This window comes from Symphalangus syndactylus, chromosome 5 (assembly GCF_028878055.3).
Source record: "Symphalangus syndactylus isolate Jambi chromosome 5, NHGRI_mSymSyn1-v2.1_pri, whole genome shotgun sequence".
Taxonomy (NCBI): Eukaryota; Metazoa; Chordata; class Mammalia; order Primates; family Hylobatidae; genus Symphalangus; species Symphalangus syndactylus.
Genome location: NC_072427.2, coordinates 129,487,832 through 129,509,324, shown reverse-complemented (window position 1 = coordinate 129,509,324; position 21,493 = coordinate 129,487,832). Strand labels below are relative to the sequence as shown.

The 21,493-nt window shown below is 42.3% G+C and overlaps 3 protein-coding genes across 22 annotated transcripts in view; 2 read left to right on the top strand and 1 right to left on the bottom strand.

Moving 5' to 3' along the window:
- TMEM62 (transmembrane protein 62) overlaps positions 1-4,921 on the top strand; it is a 49,177-nt gene extending 44,256 nt beyond the window's left edge. For all 14 annotated transcript variants that reach the window (XM_055278921.2, XM_055278927.2, XM_055278923.2 and 11 more), the window contains 2 exons: positions 950-1,068; positions 4,038-4,921. In XM_055278921.2, coding sequence (XP_055134896.2) covers positions 950-1,068; positions 4,038-4,364 — 446 coding nt within the window. In that variant the 3' untranslated portion in view covers positions 4,365-4,921. The remainder of the gene's footprint in view (positions 1-949; positions 1,069-4,037) is intronic.
- Positions 4,922-5,052: 131 nt separating this feature from the next.
- CCNDBP1 (cyclin D1 binding protein 1) lies at positions 5,053-15,082 on the top strand. 2 transcript variants are annotated; one of them, XM_055278931.2, is made up of 11 exons: positions 5,053-5,387; positions 5,576-5,635; positions 5,910-5,989; positions 9,102-9,183; positions 9,958-10,054; positions 10,228-10,301; positions 10,877-10,953; positions 11,292-11,569; positions 12,635-12,695; positions 14,303-14,349; positions 14,615-15,082. In XM_055278931.2, the coding sequence occupies exons 1-11, from the start codon at positions 5,078-5,080 to the stop codon at positions 14,727-14,729; spliced, it is 1,281 nt and encodes a 426-aa protein (XP_055134906.2). In that variant the 5' UTR covers positions 5,053-5,077; the 3' UTR covers positions 14,730-15,082. The 2 variants fall into 2 exon arrangements, with proteins under 2 accessions (XP_055134906.2, XP_055134907.1); XM_055278932.2 differs by lacking the exon at positions 5,910-5,989 and having other exon boundaries at positions 5,183-5,387.
- A 1,830-nt stretch (positions 15,083-16,912) lies between these two features.
- The window catches only part of EPB42 (erythrocyte membrane protein band 4.2), a 28,271-nt gene continuing 23,690 nt past the window's right edge, over positions 16,913-21,493 (bottom strand). For all 6 annotated transcript variants that reach the window (XM_055278917.2, XM_055278918.2, XM_055278919.2 and 3 more), the window contains one exon: positions 16,913-17,335. In XM_055278917.2, coding sequence (XP_055134892.2) covers positions 17,173-17,335 — 163 coding nt within the window. In that variant the 3' untranslated portion in view covers positions 16,913-17,172. The remainder of the gene's footprint in view (positions 17,336-21,493) is intronic.

The window sequence follows — 21,493 nt, the reverse complement described above, 5'->3', positions numbered from 1 at the left end:
CGAGTAGCTGGCATTACAGGCATGTGCCACCACACCTGACTAATTTTTGTATTTTTAGTAGAGACAGGATTTCACCATGTTGGCCAGGCTGGTCTTGAACTCCTGACCTCAGGTGATCTGCCCGCCTTGGCCTCCCAAAGTGCTGGGATTACAGGCATGAGCCACCCTGCCTGGCCTAGTATTTGCATTTTGAGAAGGGAAGTCTAACTGTCCCTTATCACTCTTGACAAACACTTGACACTCTTATGGAGACCAGCACACTTACAAGACAAAATGACAATAATAAGAATAATACCTAGAAAGTCACACACTGAGAAGGGGGCAGTAAATAATAATAAAGAGGATAGAAAAGTCAGCATGGCATTCCAAATGAGAAAACTGAAGCAAGTTAAACTTTCTACATGGTAACCGTGATTATGTAGTTGATATACAAAGTAATGACTGTGGGCCTTCAAGAAGAGGTTAAAATACATTCATTATATTAATGAGTGCATCTTAGAAAGATTTCTTTCAAAAAGTAGTTGAAGTTTCTTTGCTTTAAGGAGTAAATCTCAGTCATCTGGAAATTTAACTTCTGTGGAATACCTCTTTACATCTTAAAGGAAATGCTAATGCATTATATTGAGGTTATTATTGCAATGGAATTTTCAAAAATGTGAGTGTGCTTTTTTTGTTTCTAGAATCTATAAGAACATATCTGTTCCAGGTCTAGTGTCTACTAAGACAATTTCATAATCCAAAAAATATGGCATAAAGGAGCAAATAGTTGGTTAGCAAGGATATCAAGTACAATATAGAGACCAGCAAAGAGGGAAGGCTATGAAATAAAAATGCTTATAGATGGCTAGTCTCATATCTCTGCTTTATTCCTATAAATGCATCTCATGATATATGTAATCAGAATTATAGTTATTTAATCTCCTCCTTTTTCGTCCATTGCTTCTTTTAGGTCCATGGTTTTTTGGTGAAATCATTGATGGCAAATTGGGTTGCTGCTTTTCCTTTGGGATATTTGTTAATGGACATTTCCTACAAGGCAGCATAACATTTATAATTGGAATTCTCCAGGTAAGAAGTCAGAAAAGCAATTTAAGAACATCTTGGCCTTGTCAGACTAACTGCATAACAGTTATGAATTAAATCCAAAATCTAGAATTAAGTACCATAGATCATCTTTCCTACTTTACTTGCAGGGCAGTCTTTAATAAAAGCTTCATTTGCTTTTAAAGTGCTTCCTAAACTCCTTCCACCACTCTCATGTAAACATCTAAAATACATTTTTTTTTTCTCCAAGACAGTGTCGCGCCGTCGCCCAGGCTGAAGCACAGTGGTGCAGTCTTGGCTCACTGCAGCCTCCGCCTCTTGGGTTCCAGCGATTTTCCTGCCTCAGCCTCCTGGGTAGCTGGGATTACAGGCATCAGCCACCATGCCTGGCTAATTTTTGCACTTTTAGTAGAGACAGGGTTTCACCATGTTGGCCAGGCTGGTCTCGAACTCCTGACCTCACATGATTCACCCACCTTGGCCTCCCAAAGTGCTAGGATTATAGGCATGAGCCACCATGCCCGGCCTAAAATACATTTTTGTCATGAAGTGTTTATAAGAGGTGAAAGAAGTTTTTGTTGTTTTTGTTTCACTGTGCTTTTTCATTGACAAAAAAATGAAATAAGGGATTATGGTAGAAAAAGTTTTAGATTTCTGAGTAAACCAAAACTGATTATGATGATGAAGAAGGAAAATATTTTAGAGGGAGAAACTAAAAAATAGACACATTAAAAAAAATGGGTCAGTTATTCAGTGGAAACTGCATTATTCGAAAACCAGACCTGGGCTTTTCTAGCAATGTACTTGTTTAGGAAGCAAACTGATGTATTAGGTTTACATTTGATTTCCTTAAAACAAACACACAAAGAACCTTGATCCATAGAAAAACTACGTAAACAGATTTGAAAAGTATTGATCTAACAATTTCTTTATTTTACTCACCTAACGGAGTTAGTGGACCAAAGTTTTGGAAGAGATCCAAAAACATTCAGAATAAGTTCATGGCCTTCTAACAGGGCAGTAAAACATGATCCAGCAGGATTAGAGACAGCCAAGTAAGAAAGACCTCTGCCTAGCAAACACTGACCCAAGTCCAGAATATTCTCTGCATAGCAGCATTATATATGTGAGTAGGTCCTGGGTTCATTTCAGTTTTCTTTTCTTTTTTCTTTTTTTTTTTTTTTTTGAGATGGAGTCTCGATCTTGTCATCCAGGCTGGAGTGCAATGGCATGGTCTTGGCTCACTGCAACCTCTGCCTCCCTAGTTCAAGTGATTCTCCTGCCTCAGCCTCCCAGGTAGCTGGGATTACAGGCGCCTGCCACCATGCCTGGCTAATTTTTGTATTTTTAGTAGAGACAGGGTTTCACCATGTTGGCCAGGCTGGTCTCGAACTCCTGACCTCAGGTGATCCGCCCGTCTCGGCCTCCCAAAGTGCTGGGATTACAGGCATGAGCCACTGCGCCCAGCCTCATTTCAGTTTTCTATTATGTAGATGGAGGCTGTCTCTAAGGAGCTCTCTCATACCAAATGAATCTTGAGGCTTACCAAAAGGCAGGGTTTTTTTACTTTGTAAATGTTTACATTCATATTCTAATAAACAGTACACTAATAATGGATTTTATGTATCATCCAGACCCATGACTCCCAAATCTATATCTCTGATCTAGACCTCTTCTCTGCACTTCAAGTGCTTCTATATCCAATGGCCACAGATGTCTAACAGGCATCTCAACTTCATGTGATGTCTCTCTAATAGGAACATTATTTCCATCCCAAACCTGTTCCTCTCTGTTTTTCCAGTTTTAATAAATGACTCCACCATTCACCTGATTTCTCCAAGATGTATCCTCAATTATTCCCTTTCCTTCGTGCCCTGTATCTATTTCACCAGCAAGCTCTACCTTATTTGATCTGCTTCCAATGCATATCTTGAATCCATCCACTTCTCTCCATTTCTGTTATCCTAATCTAAGTTGTAATTATTTCTTGCCTGGGTCTTCTCCCTGATGTTCTTGCCTCCTTACTCTCAGTTTAATACAGAGCATCCAGTGTGCTCTTTTAAAAACTTTACAATCAGCTCACTTACTTTTCAGCTTGAAATGCTTTGAAGCAGAGCAGTGATCTGGGTCCTGCTGACTGCCCCAATTTCCACCTGGCTCATGCTCTGCATGCACTTCCTTAAAGAGGCCAAGACCTCTCCTACCTCTGGGCTTTTCATTTGTTCCTTCTGCCTGGAATGCACTTCCCTCCGCTGATTCATTCCTGTCCTTCTGGCCTCTGAGAGCCTTTCTCCCAGTTACCTTCTCATGACCCAGTTCTTTCCTTCATTGAACTAATCACGATCTGTAATTTTATATACATATATATATATTTTTTTTTTTTTTTTTTTTTTGGTCTGTCTTCTCCCTGTTAGAATGTAAGCTCTATGACGGACCTTTTCTAACTTGTTTGCCATTGTGTCCCTAACTTGGAGCCTAGCTCATGCCTGCTACATAATGGGTGCTCAATAAATATTTGTTAAATGAATGAATCATACAGCAGCTCAACTTGGATTATAATTTAGATCTTCTAATTTATATTTCAGTACTTATCATGCTGCCTCAAACAAAAATGGAGATAAGAAAAAAAATACTGATAGCCAAGTCCTCCCCTCACTCCACCAAAAAAGGGTTGTTGTGTGTGTGTGTATACATTTACTCAGTTCAATTCCAGCTTAACACCATTGAGTATTAACTGTGTATATGATACTGTACTACAAGTTGGGACTTCAGCATAAATTAAACGATACCCGCCTCTAAGATGAACAAAAGGACATGGTCAAATACACAACCAGCCACAAGTCAGCTGTTGTGTTATAAGCAACTGTGCTTGAAGTAAATTAGCTAACCCCAAGACAGATAGCAGCATATTCTTAGGATCCACTAATAATGCATTATTAAGACCAAACCCTTCCAAGGACTTGGGAGTAAGCTATGGTTCTGTTCTTTTCCAGCTGGCGTTTTTTAACATCCCCTTGATGGCTTACATGTGTTGGAGCTTGCTGCAGCGGTGCTTTGGTCACAACTTTAGGTCTCATCTCCATCAAAGAAAATACTTGAAAATTATGCCTGTTCACCTACTTATGCTACTGCTGTACATCTGGCAGGTTTATTCCTGCTACTTTCTTTATGCAACATATGGCACCCTAGCTTTTTTATTCTCCCCTTTGCGGACCTGGTTGACTCTGCTGACACCTGTTCTCATTCGCTGTGTGTGGACACTGAACTCCACCAAGCTTGGAATCTTCATGGTGCAGTTAAAAAGCCACCTGAGCTCCTGAAGGCCATGTCTCACCACTGGCAGCTGGGCAGAAGCCCAGCCTCTGTGTCTGTAGCCCAGGCTTCTACCCCAGTAGCAGGTGGAGGGCCAGGATTGGTGGGTGAGCTTTAGGGAGCTGCTGCTCGTTTGGACTCCTGGATGTTGGAGGGATTACCCACTACTGATACCTGCAGAATGGACTGCAGAAAAGTCTCAAAAATAATGCCTTTATTCCTTCCCTCCCTAAGGAGGCAAAGAGTTGATTTACCTTTGTGAAGAGAAAACCCTTATCTAGGACACTCACAGGGTAGGGGTTGGGTGTGTGTACGGGAGTGTCTGAGGCCCAGTGTGTTTTTTAGGGTACCCCATGTAAAGCACTTACCGCTGTGCTTGGAATTCAGCAGCTGTCAAAGGTGCAATTTCAGGGGCAGGGAACCTTTGAGGATCTGGGCCCGACCCTGGCTACTCCTGAGATATTAGTTCCCAGGCCTGCTTTTCCACAGGACTGTGGACTCTCTGCTTCCTTAGTCGGAAGTGTTTTCAACTAATCAAATAAATGAATAAATGATGAATAAGAAAGACCGTGAGCCTGAGGCTTGCTCGTGTAGCCTGGCCTAAGGGACGAGAGAAGGCGTGGCCTGGCCTGGCCTCTGAGAATGGGATGGTTGGTGCTGGACCTCTAGGGACAGGGCGGGGCGGGAGGAGACGGGGCCAGGCCTGGTCTCTGATAATGGGATGGGTGGTGCTGGACCTCTGGGGACGGGGCCGGGCCTCGTGGCGGGAGGAGGCAGGGCAGGGCCTCTGGGACGGGGCTGGGCGGCTTGTTGCCGGAAACGAGCCCTTGACGCTGTGGCCCGGAAGTGGAGCGGCTGTCGCAGTGCGGCTCCGGCAGTGGCGGCAGAGGCCTGTGTTTGCGGCCTTCGGCAAGCGACTGAGATGGCGAGCGCAACTGCACCTGCAGCCGCAGTCCTCACCCTGGCTCCGCCTTTGGAGCAGCTCCGGCACTTGGCGGAGGAGCTGCGGTTGCTCTTGCCTCGAGTGCGGGGTGAGCTGATGGAGTTAGAACGGGCGACGGCAGGGGCGGGTCGGGGTCGTGGAGAGGCCGGGCTCGGGGTCGCGGAGAGGGCGGGCTGGGGCGGCGGCGGGGAGCCGGGCTTGGGCGAGGGAAGTGGCTCCGCTTACCTCAGCTTTTCCATTCGCCACCGTTCGACCCCCACACGCCACACCCACAAGTCGGCGAAGCCCAGGAGACCACCGAGGAGTTTAATCGAGAAACGTTCTGGAGAAAACTCAGTGAGTGCGCCTCCTTCCGGGCTCCCCTTGTCTCAGTTCCTCCAGCGTCCCGACCCCTTTCCCTCCCGCTGTCCCCCAGGGAGGGGACTGCCCTCCCCCGCTGCATCCTTCCTGTGAGGCACCTTACCCACCTTAGCACCTGAGATGGTGAAATAGAATTCTGACCTCGACATTCGGGAGGTGTTTTTGAGAAGCCTCGGTCGGTAAGGGAAATCTCCCAAGTCCGTGCAGCACTAACGTATTGGCACCTGCCTCCTCTTCGGCCACCCCCCAGATGAGGCAGCTATGACAGTGTCAAGGGAAGCCACGACTCTGACCGCAGTCTTCTCTCAGCTTCCACTGCCGTCTCCACAGGTGGGCTTCACTTTCGTGGAATCCTTGGGCTGCCGAGTTACACCTTAGGAATCCTCTAATTTTCTTTCCACCTTTTACACGCACGCCAGGAGATTTATTTTCTTCATCTGTCCAGTGAGGTTACCGTTTTTACTTCACAGGATTGTTGTGAAGACCGAATTGCCAAGTGCAGTTCCTGGCGCGGAATAGGCAGGTCTTATAAATATTGGTTCAGTCTGAAGTTTACCCTGGTTGTTTCCCTTCTGATAATTTTTTAAGCACTTTTTATTTGCTGAGTGTTTTCACATACTTGATGGCCATCTGACAGATGAGCAAGAAGGCTCAGAAGCTCAGGTTAAGATTAAAAAAAAAGCAGGGGAGCTAGAATTTAAATCAAGGTCCATCTGATGTCTAAGCTATACCTATTCTGTTACACTACATAATACCCTTTTTATATTATTTTTTATATTTAATCAGTAACATATGTCGATAGTACAAAATTCAACAGATATCAAAGTTAAGTGTGTTAAGTTTATCTTTCCACCCACTTTCTCGTTTTTGTCTCCCCCAGTTCCTTTTGCATTATTCCACATATATTCTGTGCATATATACATTCATATACATTTATCTGTATGTGTCAGCTTCTTTTTACACAAATGATACATAAACACTGTTCTGGACCTTCCTTTAAAGAAATTAACAATTGAGCTTAGAAATCAACTCTTAGCAGTAACTATAAAGTTGTTCAATTCTTTGTAATGACTGCATGGTATTCAATAGGGTAGGTATAAACATAATTTAACCATACTCTATGTGGACATTTAAGCTGTTTCCAACTTAGAATTACTGCAAACAGTGTCGTGATGAATTACCTAATTCTGTGTATGTGTGTATATCGGTAGAAAAAATTCCCAGAAGTAGAATTGCTAGAACGAAGATTTATGCATTTTAAATATTCCTTTATTATAAAACTAATGAAAGTAAACATGTTGGCTATGACCACGTATGCTCTATGCTCAGTTTTTCTAGAGCTGTGTATCCTTAATATGGGAGTAAGATTCTTTTAAAATGGCAAATTCATTGCCGTATTTGATTTTCATAGTCAATAGTTTTAATTTCTCAGTCTACATATATAGGTGTTTGGGAAGGATATAAATATCTTCTGCTGCATATACCTACAGTGATAAACTCTCTCCTCCTACATACCTTTGAGATTTTTTTTTTTTTTTTTTTTTTTTTTTGAGACAGAGTCTCTGTCACTCAGGTTGGAGTGCAGTGGCACAGTCTGGGCTCACTGCATCTTCTGCCTACCAGGTTCAAGCAGTTCTCCTGCCTCAGCCTCTTGAGTAGCTGGGATTACAGGCACCCGCCACCACGCCTGGCTAATATTTGTATTTTTAGTTGAGACGGGGTTTCACCATGTTGGGCAGGCTAGTCTCAAACTCCTGACCTCAAGTGATCCGCCTGCCTTGGCCTCCCAAAGTGTTGGGATTACAGGCGTGAGCCACCATGCCTGGCCTACTTTGAGATTTGTGATGAGGAAACAAGAGATGAATTGCATGAGAGCGCTTCGAAAGATTCATAGAAAATAGACTTATTTCAAAAAGAGTAGTTAATATTACCTTATTTTTCTTATCTGCTAACCCCTTTCTTTCTAATGCACTGAGGACTTGCTGCTAAAACTCACTGCAAGTAAGATACCACAAGGAGGCAGCATGGAACTGATTTTCTATACATGCTCAGGACAGTAGTTTCACTCATAGATGAAAAGTTAGAATTTGGATTTATTTGAAATATATACAAATATTCAAGTATATACAAATATTCAAATAAATACATATATGTATATATGTGTGTATATACACACATACATACACATGAATCATCATTGCCTTGAGATCTCACCACTTTAGTCCTACTAAAAGATGGGTGGTTGTTGGTTTTTTTTGTTGTTGTTGTTGTTTTTTAAATTCCAATCTGTATGGAATGATACTTTAATAAAAGTTTGTGCTTGGATGTTGAGTAAATGTCAAATTGCCATAAAAGTTTCTGAACCCTCTCAGTCACTGTCCTTATCTCATCCCTGACTGGTCACAGTTTGTAGACTGGCTCCAACCTGGACCACATTTGTATAGTATTGACTTAGAATTTAACAGAAAATTGAGGACAAGGAAGATGAGAAAGCCAGTGACCATCTAGAAGGAAAATAGTTAACATGGAGTATTGTCGAGTCCATGCTAGTTACCTTTAGTTACATATTGTGATTCTGTTAAAAAAGAGAGAGACCTGGTTAATGGTTTAATAACCGTGGTCTGTCAGTTGGTCTGTCTGTCTGTCTCTCTCTCTCCCTCTTTTTTCTGTAAAGGGCCAGTTAGTAAATATTTTAGATTTTGTAACCAACTACCCAACTCTGCCCTTATAGAGCAAACACAACCAGAGACATTTAAACCAATGAGTATGGCTGTGTCCCAACACACTTCATTTCCAGAAACAGGCAGTGGGGCCTGAGTTGGCCTGAGGACCACAGTTTGCCAGCTCCTGGTCTAAGATATCATGAATATCTTGGGATACAGAGTATCAGGAATAAGTTTTTTCCTGCTGTTTCTTAATGGTATATTGAGTTGTCAGCCCGATGTCTACTGTGTAGCTAACTCCTGTCTGGTATGTGATGAGTATAGTAGAAGGCCTGCCTTCATACCAGGACTTCAGAAAATGTTTGATGATGCTGTAGAAATATCTGCCCTAGGCCGGGCGCAGTGGCTTACACCTGTAATCTCAGCACTTTCGGAGGCCAAGGGAGGTGGATCACCTGAGGTCAGGAGTTCCAGACCAGTGTGGCCAACGTGGCAAAACCCCATCTGTACTAAAAATACAAAAAATTAGCTGGGTGTGGTGGCGGGTGCCTGTAATCCCAGCTACTTGGGAGGCTGAGGCAGGAGAATTGCTTGAACCTGGGAGGTGGAGGTTGCAGTGAGCCAAGATTGCGCCATTGCACTCCAGCCTGGGTGACAGAGTGAGACTCTGTCTCAAAAAAAAAGAAAGAAAAAGAAAGAAAAGAAAAAGAAAAGAAATATCTGCTCTATTCCACAGTAGAAGGGTTCACCACTTTGATCTAATCTGTTTCCTTTCATAGGAAACCCGGAAGTTCTGTGAACAAGTCCATGCTGCCATCAAGGCATTTATTGCAGTGTACTATTTGCTTCCAAAGGATCGGGGTAAGCCACATAAGTGTTGCATTTATCGTGTAGATCTTTGCTAATATTGTGGATTATGTCCTGTGACTTTTACCTTTACCCAACTTGAACATGTAACTTTCTCCCATAAAATACAGTCAAGGATAATTTTGTAATGTAAGTGACTTATATAAACAAGCCATTGTTCTAAGATACAGATGCTTTGCTCCTATGACTTCCCATCTCCCCTGCCTTGCCTGACTCGTAAGGCTTTTAATTCTCACAGGCTTCTCCCTCTTCAACACATTTTAACACCACAGATACTGGCTGGCTCTCAGCCCCATATGCAGGCTCAGGCCATCCTTACTTTCCTCCACCCATATTATATCTCACCCTATTTCTGAACATCTTCATAGGTTAAATGGCCTCCAGCCCTACCTGTAGAATCATGCATTGATTATAATCATGCCAAAATTATAACCGAATACATGTCATGGATCTTCAGGGTTACTCAAGTGGCTTAAACTTCAAGTGTTTCATCTACAGTTGTTAAGAGATCACGGTCCTTAATGAATGAATACATGGTGTCACAGAAAGATTTTGTTCCAGATCTCTTTTGAAGAAAACACTAAGGAATGGCAGGAGGGGCAAGAAAATGCCATGGGGATATAAGTAAGACCTGGGTTTTGTGTTAGCATGTAGGTTAAAGCATGTGGGTGTACATTACCTTATAGTTCTGTAATGCTTAGACTCAGGAAAGCAGATGGTGCTTCTGAAAAGAACACCAGGCTGCTTATTCTTTGGGTTTGGCCACAGGGATCACCCTGAGAAAGCTGGTACGGGGCGCCACCCTGGACATCGTGGATGGCATGGCTCAGCTCATGGAAGTACTTTCCATCACTCCAACTCAGAGGTAGTGATGCCACAGTTTAGGTTATCAGTTATTGGGGTTCCTTGCCTCAGAGGGGAAAAGCTCATTTCAACAGCAAAGTTATTGACAGCTGAGAGTAATGACCAGCAGGAAGGAGCTTTTTAGGAGACAGGAACCTAGGTTATTAATATATCCTTACTGATTTCTTTCCCCAGCCCTGAGAACAATGACCTTATTTCCTACAACAGTGTCTGGGTTGCATGCCAGCAGATGCCTCAGATACCAAGAGGTGAGTGAACGTGGGCAGTGGGCCGTGTCTGCTGGCCAAAGCAAAGAGACCTCTTACGTCTAGCTTCCAGCTTTGTAACATGTATGTATTTGAATTTATATAAACAGTCTAGTGAAATATATATATTTTATTACCAAAATTAATAGGTAGCTATTAATACTTTTTGTCATTCTCTAATTATCATACTTCTAAATTCCACTCCCCCTTGCTGTGGCTCTGTCTCTTCTTGAACAAGTATGGTTTGTTTTCCTAGTCCTACCCCAAGAGTAGTATTATGGAGCACACTGAAGCAGTTATGAGGTAGAGACAGCTAGGCCAAAACAGTGGTTGTCCAAGAGGACCATGATGATAAACATCATGTGACCATTTTATTTCTTCTTATGAATAAAATATAAGCTTTTTAAACCCCTATCTAGATACCAGGGGATGTAGTGAGAATTTTTTATTAAACCCCCACCCTTGTCAACCGTTCTTGGCACTCCCATCAATAGGAACAATGTGATTGTTCCTTGCAGTCTTAAGAAAATTGTTGGATTTCTCCTCTAATTCTAGTGCTTCTGATTTTTCACTCATAGATAACAAAGCTGCAGCTCTTTTAATGCTGACCAAGAATGTGGATTTTGTGAAGGATGCACATGAAGAAATGGAGCGGGTGAGGGGACCTCCATCATTGGAAGGCAACTCCTTGACTAGTAGATGAGAATTAATTATAAAGAGAGATTTCCTGAGCATTGACCAGATAGGTCCCATTCTCACTACTGTCCTCTGTCTTCCATCTCCCACTGCTTGTTAGTGTTTGATTTAGTACCACTCCTCTGTGTTCCCTTACTGGACAAGGAGAGCAAGAACAGGGTTTATGAAGTGATTCAACTCTGTAGCCCTTAGTGAAGTGGCTGGCTAAGATTTTTGGACAACTAAGACATGGTGGTAAAAGTATAATAATAGGCCCTTTTTTTGTTTTGCATTCACATACATCATGGTATGTCTTAGGCTGTGGAAGAATGCGACCCTTACTCTGGCCTCTTGAGTGATACTGAGAACAACTCTGACAACCACAATGATGAGGATGATGTGTTGGGGTTTCCAAGCAATCAGGACTTGTATTGGTCAGAGGACGATCAAGAGCTCATAATCCCATGCCTTGCGCTGGTGAGAGCATCCAAAGCCTGCCTGAAGAAAATTCGGATCTTAGTGGCAGAGAATGGGAAGAAGGATCAGGTGGCACAGCTGGACGACATTGTGGATATTTCTGATGAAATCAGCCCTAGGTAAGCGGGATCCCCACTTGAAACATCTGAGCAGCAGCGTTCTGATCTCAATTTGTGCTGTCACCTCAAGGTTTTCCCAGTTTTTTTATATTTTGAAATTTTTCAAACCTATAGGAAAGTTTAAAAAGTACCTTCAGTGAACACCCCTACATCCTTCTATTAGATTCGCCTATTCATATTTTTTCCTATATTGGTTTATTTCTCAAGAGATAACTGTTTCATATTTATTCCAGAATGTTTTGAGAGTAAATTGCAGACAGCAATGACATTTCACCCCTAAATACTTCAGTATGTATCTCCTGAAGTACTCTTATTCCTACTCTTATTATCACATCCAAGAAATTTGACATTGAATATAATAGTATTATCTCATATTCAGATTTCCCCGTTGTCTCTATCTAAAATGTCATATAAATTCAGGGTTCTGTCAAGGTCCCACATTGCATTTAATTGTCATCTCTTTAGTCTCTTGAAATCTAGAACAGTTCCTATCCTTTGTAGTCTTTTTTAATCAACATTTTAAAAAGAAACCAGGTCAGTTGTCTTGTAAAATATGCAACAACCTGGATTCATATGATTGTTCTCATTTTTGCAAGAATATCATGTAATTAAGTGTTTTGTACGTCTCATTTTATCATATTAGGGAGGCACATGATGTTGGTTTGCCTCATTATTGGTGGTACTAAATTTGATCACTTAAAGTGGTGCTCACTTTAGTAAAGGTATATTTTATTCTAATTTTAGCTTCCACTGATGAAGCCTGCCTGCCTATATTAGTTATTAAACTGATGGTTTCACATCCTCACATTTTTGACTGAATCGATCATGCACCCTACTATGAACCAAGGGAATTTTTCCCCCCAGCTTCCTACTGAAATGGGGTATGGGTGTTTCAATAAAGACTGGCTGAACTCATTCTGTATTGGTTGCCCAGTTGCCCAATTTTAAAAACCGACAGGCATTTCTGGGACAGTTTCTCAGTGTTGACATCCATAGTTGTGTACTAGAAACAACCTGGCTGCGTTTCTTTTTTTGTTAATGATTACTTTTGTTTTCTGCTCTTAGTGTGGATGATTTGGCTCTGAGCATATATCCACCCATGTGTCACCTGACCGTGCGAATCAATGTAAGTACTGGCTTTGAGGGAATAGCTACAGACCTAATGGGCAGAATTTCACTAATCACTAGTATTCCTCTAAGCTATAGGGTACATATTTATTAGTCACATTTGGATGGAAGTACAACAGTAATGTCACAGTTCTTGCATGCGTTTGGGGTTGATAAATATGCACTGAAGTTGAATTATAATAGCCATGAGCTTTGGTAGTTCTCTCTTCCATAATCACCTGGGTAATCATTTAGAAAAGCCCAAAGGCCTTAGAAAATGATGCTTTAAGGCTGGGCGTGGTAGCTCACACCTGTAATCCCAGCACTCCGGGAGGCTGAGACGGGTGGATCAGCTGAGGTCAGGAGTTGAGACCAGCCTGGCCAACATGGCGAAACCTTGTCTCTACTAAGAATACAAAAATTAGCTGGGCATCATGCACCTATAATCCCAGCTACTTGGGAGGCTGAGGCAGGAGAATCGCTTGAACCCGGTAAGTGGAGGTTGCAGTGAGCCGAGATCGCGCCACTGCACTCCAGCCTGGGCGACAGAGCAAGACTCTGTCTCAAAAAAAAAAAAAAGAAAATGCTTCTTTGAAAAGAAAGGCTTAATTACACAGTAATTTAGGAACTTCTCAACTTGAAGTTACAAGTTTCTAATTTCTAGACTAGGCAGCAATTAGATTGAACTTCAGCTGTTCATGAAGTAGCTGGCTGAGGTCACACGTTTCTGATTTCTAGTCGAAGCAGAAATAAGTGTTCCAGAAACATACTCTGTTCTAATACAAACACATAACACATTGTGTGATTTAACTATGGAGAGTCAACTTTCTTAAAAAATCTGATTTTATTGTATTCTTTGAAGTTCTGTGCCCTTTACTAGAGAGAGTTCTGTTCTCTCTACTGTTATTGGAAAGAGCAGTAAAACTGCCAAATCGCTTATATTTTACAATTGAATGTATCAATTCTAGTAATATTTGATAAATTGGATAATGGAAATTAGATTCATCAGATGTGTCTTCATGATGTACAAACACCTTGAAGTAGAATAGGATCCTTTTGGGCATTAACTTTTTTTGGCATTAACTTTTAAAAAATTGACTTCCTAAGAAATAAACATTTTTAGCAATATGCCTAGTCAGCTATCCCAAACATAGTATCTGCTCTAGCAATTTTAAAATGTGTACTGCATATGCATCTTATATGTATTGATATTTTATATTAAACGTCTCCATCTTATCCTTATATTGGTGTTCTTAAAATTCTTAATGTGCTTTTTTTTTTTTAAAAAAAAGGAACCTTAGTCATTTCTGCTTTATATTTTGAGCTATCAGAATTTGGGACCAATTCAGGTTACATTTTCCTTTTTCTATCCTTTTTTAAATTGAAAATAATTTAGATCTAAAAAATCTTATTAAAATGTTATAGCAATAGTATTAACAAGATCTTGCTAAATAGAAAAGAACCCGTAATCCTGCCACCCTAACCTAATCAGCATTTTTAGTTTTGCATACTTCCTTCAGGTCCTTTTTCTAAATAATTTTTTTATTACTTGGGTCTTTAAAAATGTTTGAACTCACCTTTTTATGGTAGGGCTCAGGGTGAATTACTTCTGTGTTTCTTTTCTAGTCTGCGAAACTTGTATCTGTTTTAAAGAAGGCACTTGAAATTACTAAGTAAGTATGAAGTCTTCTCAGATAGCTTTTTGAGAGTAAAACGGAACTCCTGTCCAGACATTCTCAACTCCCTAGCCCCCATTTCAAGGAGTGGGAAAGGGTGGGTGTGGGATTTTCTTTCAACTTCAGTTGTGGGGCAGCTGAGATTCTGCAAAGAAGCTTCCCTTTAAAAAAATTTTAGTTTTCCCTGTGCTCCCTCCTGAGGATAGGTTTTCCCTTGACATCCTAATAAGTTTAACTTATTTCTTTCCTATTCTATTCACAGAGCAAGTCATGTGACCCCTCAGCCAGAAGATAGTTGGATTCCTTTACTTATTAATGCCATTGATCATTGCATGAATAGAATCAAGGAACTCACTCAGAGTGAACTTGAATTATGACTCATTTGTACTCTTTTCCTCTCTCACCATCATGGTCAGGCTCTGATGTCTGCTTTTAAAATGGAGCTAGAATGCTTGCTGGATTGAAAGGGAGTGCCTATCTATATTTAGCAAGAGACACTATTACCAAAGATTGTTGGTTAGGCCAGATTGGCACCTATTTATAAACCATATGCGTATAATATATTTTTCTCTGCTATATATGAAAAATAATTGCATGATTTCTCATTCCTGAGTCATTTCTCAGAGATTCCTAGGAAAGCTGCCTTATTCTCTTTTTGCAGTAAAGTATGTTGTTTTCATTGTAAAGATGTTGATGGTCTCAATAAAATGCTAACTTGCCAGTGATTAAATGAGTGCCCTTCCAAAGTTTCTTTTTACCAGAAATACAGTGGATTGAGACTAGAACATTGCTTTCATTTGGGTTTGTAGGTTTAGAAATCTGATTCTGATCAGAAGTATATTTAGAACAAAACACTTTATTTATAAAAGATTACTCCAAAATTCATCTTAGTATTTCACCATGTTATGTTATATATTATTATCAGCAAGTCCTTCTGAATGTCACAAATTACTCCATGTCTCTAAAATATATTGGCATTGAGCTCATTTGTTAGGTTTGCCCACCTTATTGAACAGATTTATTTTCCTTATACATACTTGTGTTGTCCTCGGTTACGTGTGTCCCCAAATGTAAATACCAAATTTTTATAAATCAAAAATTTTTTAGTGTATAAGAGATTTTATGTAATTTTAAGGGTCTTTTCAGTTCATCCTTTTGCAAAACCATCACCACTTAATTATACTTTCACGTCAGTCCAGAAGACTGCATATTGGAAAGCAGTGTAAACCTGTAATGATGTATATTCTGGTGAGCTGAATAGGGCATTATGCATGTCCTACAGGTCTCCGCCACCTCTCATGCCCATCATCTTCCTTCTGTAGGTATAATTCATCACATATGCCTTTCTGCTCTCTTTAGGTATAATCAGCAACAGCAGTCATTCTTTGAGTGACTTATGTATACTTGGGGTTGAAATTCCTTAAGCCAAATGAGTTTTAATTTACTGTTTTGAAGTGCCATTTTGTACTGTTAACAAGTGTCATAAAGGGAAGGAACTAAAATCAAACCGATAGAGTGCCAAGGCAACAAAATAATGTAAACAAAATAATAACTTTGTACAACAGGAGTCTAGTTCTTTTATCCTTTCATATAGAGCCTATTTTTATGTATTTAACTTTTATATTTCTCTACTGGACCAAATTCATGTTATTAACATCAGACTTTAATTGTGGGATACTTAAGCTTTATATTAGAGTTCTATATTCATTATCTATAGTTGAATTATTCTCTCAGGTCCTATTGTATAACTTTGTTCAGTCATGTTTGGATCTTTAAGGATAACAATCAGGGAAAGCACTGATCAATGTAAATTTTTTTTTTTTTTGAGATGGAGTCTCGCTGTGTACTCCAAGCTGGAGTGCAGTGGCACAATCTCAGCTCACTGCAACCTCCGCCTCCCAGGTTCTCAAGTGATTCTCTGGCTTCAGCCTCCCAAGTAGCTGGGACTACAGATGCACACCACCATGCCCAGCTAATTTTTGTATTTTTAGTAGAGATGGGGTTCCACCATGTTGGCCGGGCTGGTCTCAAACTCCTGACTTCATGTGATCTGCCCACATCAGCCTCCCAAAGTGCTGGGATTACAGATGTGAGCCACTGAGCCCAGCTTGATAAATGTAATTTTAAGATTACCTAAAAATTCCATTTTGGGATAATATCCCACTTCATCAGAAATATAAGAATGATTTAAGTGTTAGGTCCTTTCCCTTACCTGTAAGTTAATGAATATTAATGAGCAGTAAAATGGTTGTGAAAAACCTGAACCTGAACAATCTGAATGTACTCTTTAAAGGTATCTGAGCACCTTTTCAACCTGAATGACTACTCATTTGTCTGATAAAGTGATGTAGTTTGGATATTCAACCCGCCAAACCTCATGTTGAAATTTGATCCCCAGTGTTGGAGGTGGGGCCTAATGGGAGGTGTTTGGATCCCTCATGAATGGCATGGTTCCATCCGTGGGGTAATAGTGAGTTCTCACGCTATACGTCCCTCCCCCACCCCAGAGCTGGCTGTTAAAATGAGGCTGGCACCTGGCACCTATCCCCGTCCCCTGACCCATTCTTGCCCTGTGATCTCTGCTCACGTTGGCTCCCTTCATCTTCCTGCATGAGTGGATGCAGCCTGAAGCCCTCACTGTTTCTTGTACAGCCTGCAGAGCCGTGAGCCAAATAAACCTCTTTTCTTTTAAACTACCCAGCCTCAGTTGTTCCTTTATAGCAACACAAACACTGAGACGCAGAGTTTCTCTTCCTAGCACATGTTTGGTTTAGATTGTAGAGCAAGGGTTGGCAGGAAAGTGGTGATAGAGCTGGAAGTTTAAGCTGAAAGTTCAGGGGCTACCACGGTGACACTTTTATAGTTGGTTAGGTTCTGGAACATGTTGCAGTCCACTTCCACAGTGAGTCTCTGGAGCCCCACATGTGTCGGCGTGAACTGGAACTTGGCACACATGGTGTTTTCAGGCCATACTGAACGGAATCTGAAATAAAGGAAAAGGCAGGTGCTAGTTCTGTCCCAGGTTCATTGCTCTGCTGGTCCCAGTGACTTTGATCCTTCCTTGCTTGAAGAGGTGGACCATGCAGAAATAAACATCTAAGTACCTTGCTATTAAAATGGAAGTGTTTAGAAAGGAATAGAAGACAGGAGCTGCCCCATGCTGAGCAACTGCATGGTTGAGAAGAGATACATCCTAAGGGCTTCCAAGCTACATCTGTTGTTCCTTTTGTCATCAGTGACTTCCTTCTGGTTCAATTCCTGGTAATCATATTGGAGTTTGTTTGGAAGAGTGATATGGTTTGGCTGTGTCCCCACCCAAATCTCAACTTGAATTCTATCTCCCAGAATTCCCATGAGTTGTGGAAGGGACCCAGGGGGAGGTAATTGAATCATGGGGGCTGGTCTTTCCTGTGCTATTCTTGTGATAGTAAGTCTCATAAGATCTGATGGGCTTATCAGGGGTTTCTGCTTTTGCTTCTTCCTCATTTTCTCTTGCCACCACCCTGTTAGAAGTGCCTTTTGCCTCCTGCCACAATTCTGAGGCCTCCCCAGCCATGTGGAACTGTAAGTTCAATTAAACTTCTTTTTCTTCACAGTCTCAGGTATGTCTTTATCAGCCACATGAAAACAAACAATACAGTAAATTGGTATGAGTAGAGTGGGGCATGGCTGAAAAGATACCTGAAAATGTGGAAGTGACTTTGGAACTGGGTAACAGGCAGAGATTGGAGCAGCTTGAAGGGCTCAGAAGAAGATAAAAATGTGGGAAAGCTTGGAGCTTCCTAGAGACTTGTTGCATGGCTTTGCCCAAAATGCTGATAGCAATATGGACAATAAAATCCAGGCTGAGGTTGTCTCAGATGGAGATGAGGAACTTGTTAGGAACTGGAGCAAAGGTGACTCTTGTTATGTTTTAGCAAAGAGACTGGTGGCATTTTGACCCTGCCCTAGAGATTTGTGGAACTTTGAACTTGAGAAAGATGATTTAGGGTATCTGGTGGAAGAAATTTCTAAGCAGCAAAGCATTCAAGATGTGACTTGGGTGCTGTTAAAGGCATTCAGTTTTATAAGGGAAGCAGAGCATAAATGTTTGGAAAATTTCCAGCCTGACTATGCAATAGAAAAGAAAAACCCATTTTCTGGGGAAAAATTCAAGCTGGCTGCAGAAATTTGCATAAGTAACAAGGAACCTAATGTTAATCCTGAAGATCAAGGGGAAAATGTCTCCAGGCCATGTCAGAGAACTTCATGGCAGCCCCTCCCATCACAGGCCTGGAGGCCCAGGAGGAAAAAGTGGTTTAGTGGGCCAGGCCCAGCGTTCTTGTGTTGTATGCAGCCTAAGGACTTGGTGCCCTGTGTTCCAGCCACTCCAGCCATGGCTCAAAGGGGCCAACACACAACTTGGGCTGTGGCTTCAGAGGGTGGAAGCCCCAAGCCTTGGCAGCTTCCACATGGTGTTGAGCCTATGGGGTGCACAGAAGTCAAGAACTGAGGTTTGGGAACCTCCGCCTAGATTTCAGACTATCTGTGGAAATTCCTGGGGGCCCAGGCAAAAGTTGGCTGCAAGGGCGGGGCTCTCATGGAGAACCTCTGCTAGGGCAGTGCAGAAGGCAAATGTGGGGTCAGAGCCCCAACACAGAGTCCCTACTGGGGCACTGCCTAGTGGAGCTGTGAGAAGAGGGCCACCGTCCTCCAGACCCCAGAATGGTAGATCCACTGACAACTTGCACTGTGTGACTGGAAAAGCCACAGACACTCAACACCAGCCTGTTAGAGCAACTGGGAGGGACACTGTACCCTGCAAAGCCACAGGGGCAGAGCTGCCCAAGACCATGGGAACCCACCTCTTGCATTACTGTGACCTGGATGTGAGACCTGGAGTCAAAGGAGATCATTTTGGAGCTTTAAAATTTGACTGCCCTGCTGGATTTTGGACTTGCATGGGCCCTGTAACTCCTTTGTTTTGGCCAATTTCTCCATTTGGAATGGCTGTATTTACCCAATACCTGTACCCCCATTGCATCTAGGAAGTAACTAGCTTGCTTTTGATTTTACAGGCTCATAGGCAGAAGGGACTTGCCTTGTCTTGGGTGAGACTTTGGATTGTGGACTTTTGGATTAATGCTGAAATGAGTTAAGACTTTGGGGAACTGTTGGGAAGGCATGACTGGTTTTGAAATGTGAGGACGTGAGATTTGGAGGGGCCAGGGGTGGAATGATATGATTTTGCTGTGTCCCCACCCAAATCTCAACTTGAGTTCTATCTCCCATTCCTCATGGGAGGGACCCAGTGGGAGGTAATTGAATTATGGGAGCTGGTCTTTCCCATGCTATTCTTGTGATAGTAAGTCTCATGAGATCCGATAGGTTTCTCATGGGTTTCCGCTTTTGCTTCTTCCTCATTTTCTCTTGCCACCACCATGTTATAAATGCCTTTCGCCTCCCGCCATGATTCTGAGGCCTCCCCAGTCATGTGGAACTGTAAGTCCAATTAAACCTCTTATTCTTCCCAGCCTTGGGTATGTCTTTATCAGCAGCGTGAAAACAAACTAATACAAAGAGCTATAGCTTTGGAACCCTTGCTTATTGCTAAGCACAGTGGATGTAGCAGGCTTATTGAGAGGATGTCAGTATGTCAGCAGGTGGTGTTTGGAGCCTTGTCAGCAACCTCCTGGCCTGCCTATAAACCTTCTTTTGGTGACAGACTTCCTTTGGGGAGCTTTGCCCCACAACTGATTTGGGGGACCACAAAAGTCTGGTTAAATGTTGACAGTCCCTCCTCTTGATTTCTTGGCAAGAATGTCTCATTAAGTTTCATGAGGCTGAGGCAGTGGCTCAGTAACCCACACACCTGCTAGGGACCTCAGGGAGGGTAGGAGTAGGTATCTTGAACTTTATACTGTCTATTCAACTAAGGATGCAGTAGACATAATGAAAGAAGATATTTGCAACATCTAAAACCAACAAGCGACTAATACCTGGACTATACAGGAAACTTCTACAAATCAATAAGAAGGAAGTGCAGAAACACCAAAAGAAAAGTGGGCAAATAAAGACAAACTACTTACTGAGAAGAAAACATAAAAGGCTAACAAACATGAAGAGTTGCAATTAAAATAATAGTAAGATATTACTTCACTTTTATTGGACTGGAAGAAAATGTTAATAGCTGGGTATTGCCAGGAATGAAGGAGAGGTAGGAATATAGAAATTCTCATGTGCTGCTGGAGGGAGTGGAGACTCTTGCAGCCATTCTGCAAATCTGACAGTACCTGGTCAAACCACATCATATCCTATGACCCAGCAATTCTATTCCTGGGTATATATATCCCCAGACTCCACCAAGTTTTCTTTTTTTTTTTTTTTTTTTTTTTGAGACGGAGTCTCGCTCTGTCGCCCAGGCTGGAGTGCAGTGGCGCAATCTCGGCTCACTGCAAGCTCCGCCTCCCAGGTTCACGCCATTCTCCTGCCTCAGACTCTCGGAGTAGCTGGGACTGCAGGCGCCCGCCACCACGCCCGGCTAATTTTTTTGTATTTTTAGTAGAGACGGGGTTTCACCGTGGTCTCGATCTCCTGACCTCGTGATCCACCTGCCTTGGCCTCCCAAAGTGCTGGGATTACAAGCGTGAGCCACCGCGCCCGGCCAAGTTTTCTTTTCTTTTCTTTTTTTTTTTTTTTTTTTTTTTGAGACAGAGTCTTGCTCTTTCGCCCGGGCCGGACTGCAGTGGCGTGATCTCGGCTCACTGCAAGCTCCGCCTCCCAGATTCACGCCATTCTCCTGCCTCAGCCTCTCAAGTAGCTGAGACTACAGGCGCCCACCACTGCGCCTGGCTAATTTTTTGTAATTTTAGTAGAGACGGGGTTTCACCGTGTTAGCCGGGATGGTCTCGATCCTCCTGACCTCGTGATGCACCTGCCTCGGCCTCCCAAAGTGCTGGGATTACAGGCGTGAGCCACCGCACCCAGCCACCAAATTTTCAAACAAGTATATAAGAAGACTTGTGGGCCGGGCGCGGTGGCTCACGCTTGTAATCCCAGCACTTTGGGAGGCCGAGGCGGGCGGATCACAAGGTCAGGAGATCGAGACCACGGTGAAACCCCGTCTCTACTAAAAATACAAAAAAATTAGCCGGGCGTGGTG

Excerpts from the sequence above, each read along its gene's own strand:
- CCNDBP1 (XM_055278931.2), top strand. The coding sequence starts at position 5,078 with ATGGGTGGTGCTGGACCTCTGGGGACGGGGCCGGGCCTCGTGGCGGGA. Across the intron at positions 5,636-5,909 it reads AACGTTCTGGAGAAAACTCA|ATGAGGCAGCTATGACAGTG; the intron begins GTGAGTGCGCCT and ends GCCACCCCCCAG. Across the intron at positions 10,302-10,876 it reads GATGCCTCAGATACCAAGAG|ATAACAAAGCTGCAGCTCTT; the intron begins GTGAGTGAACGT and ends TTTCACTCATAG.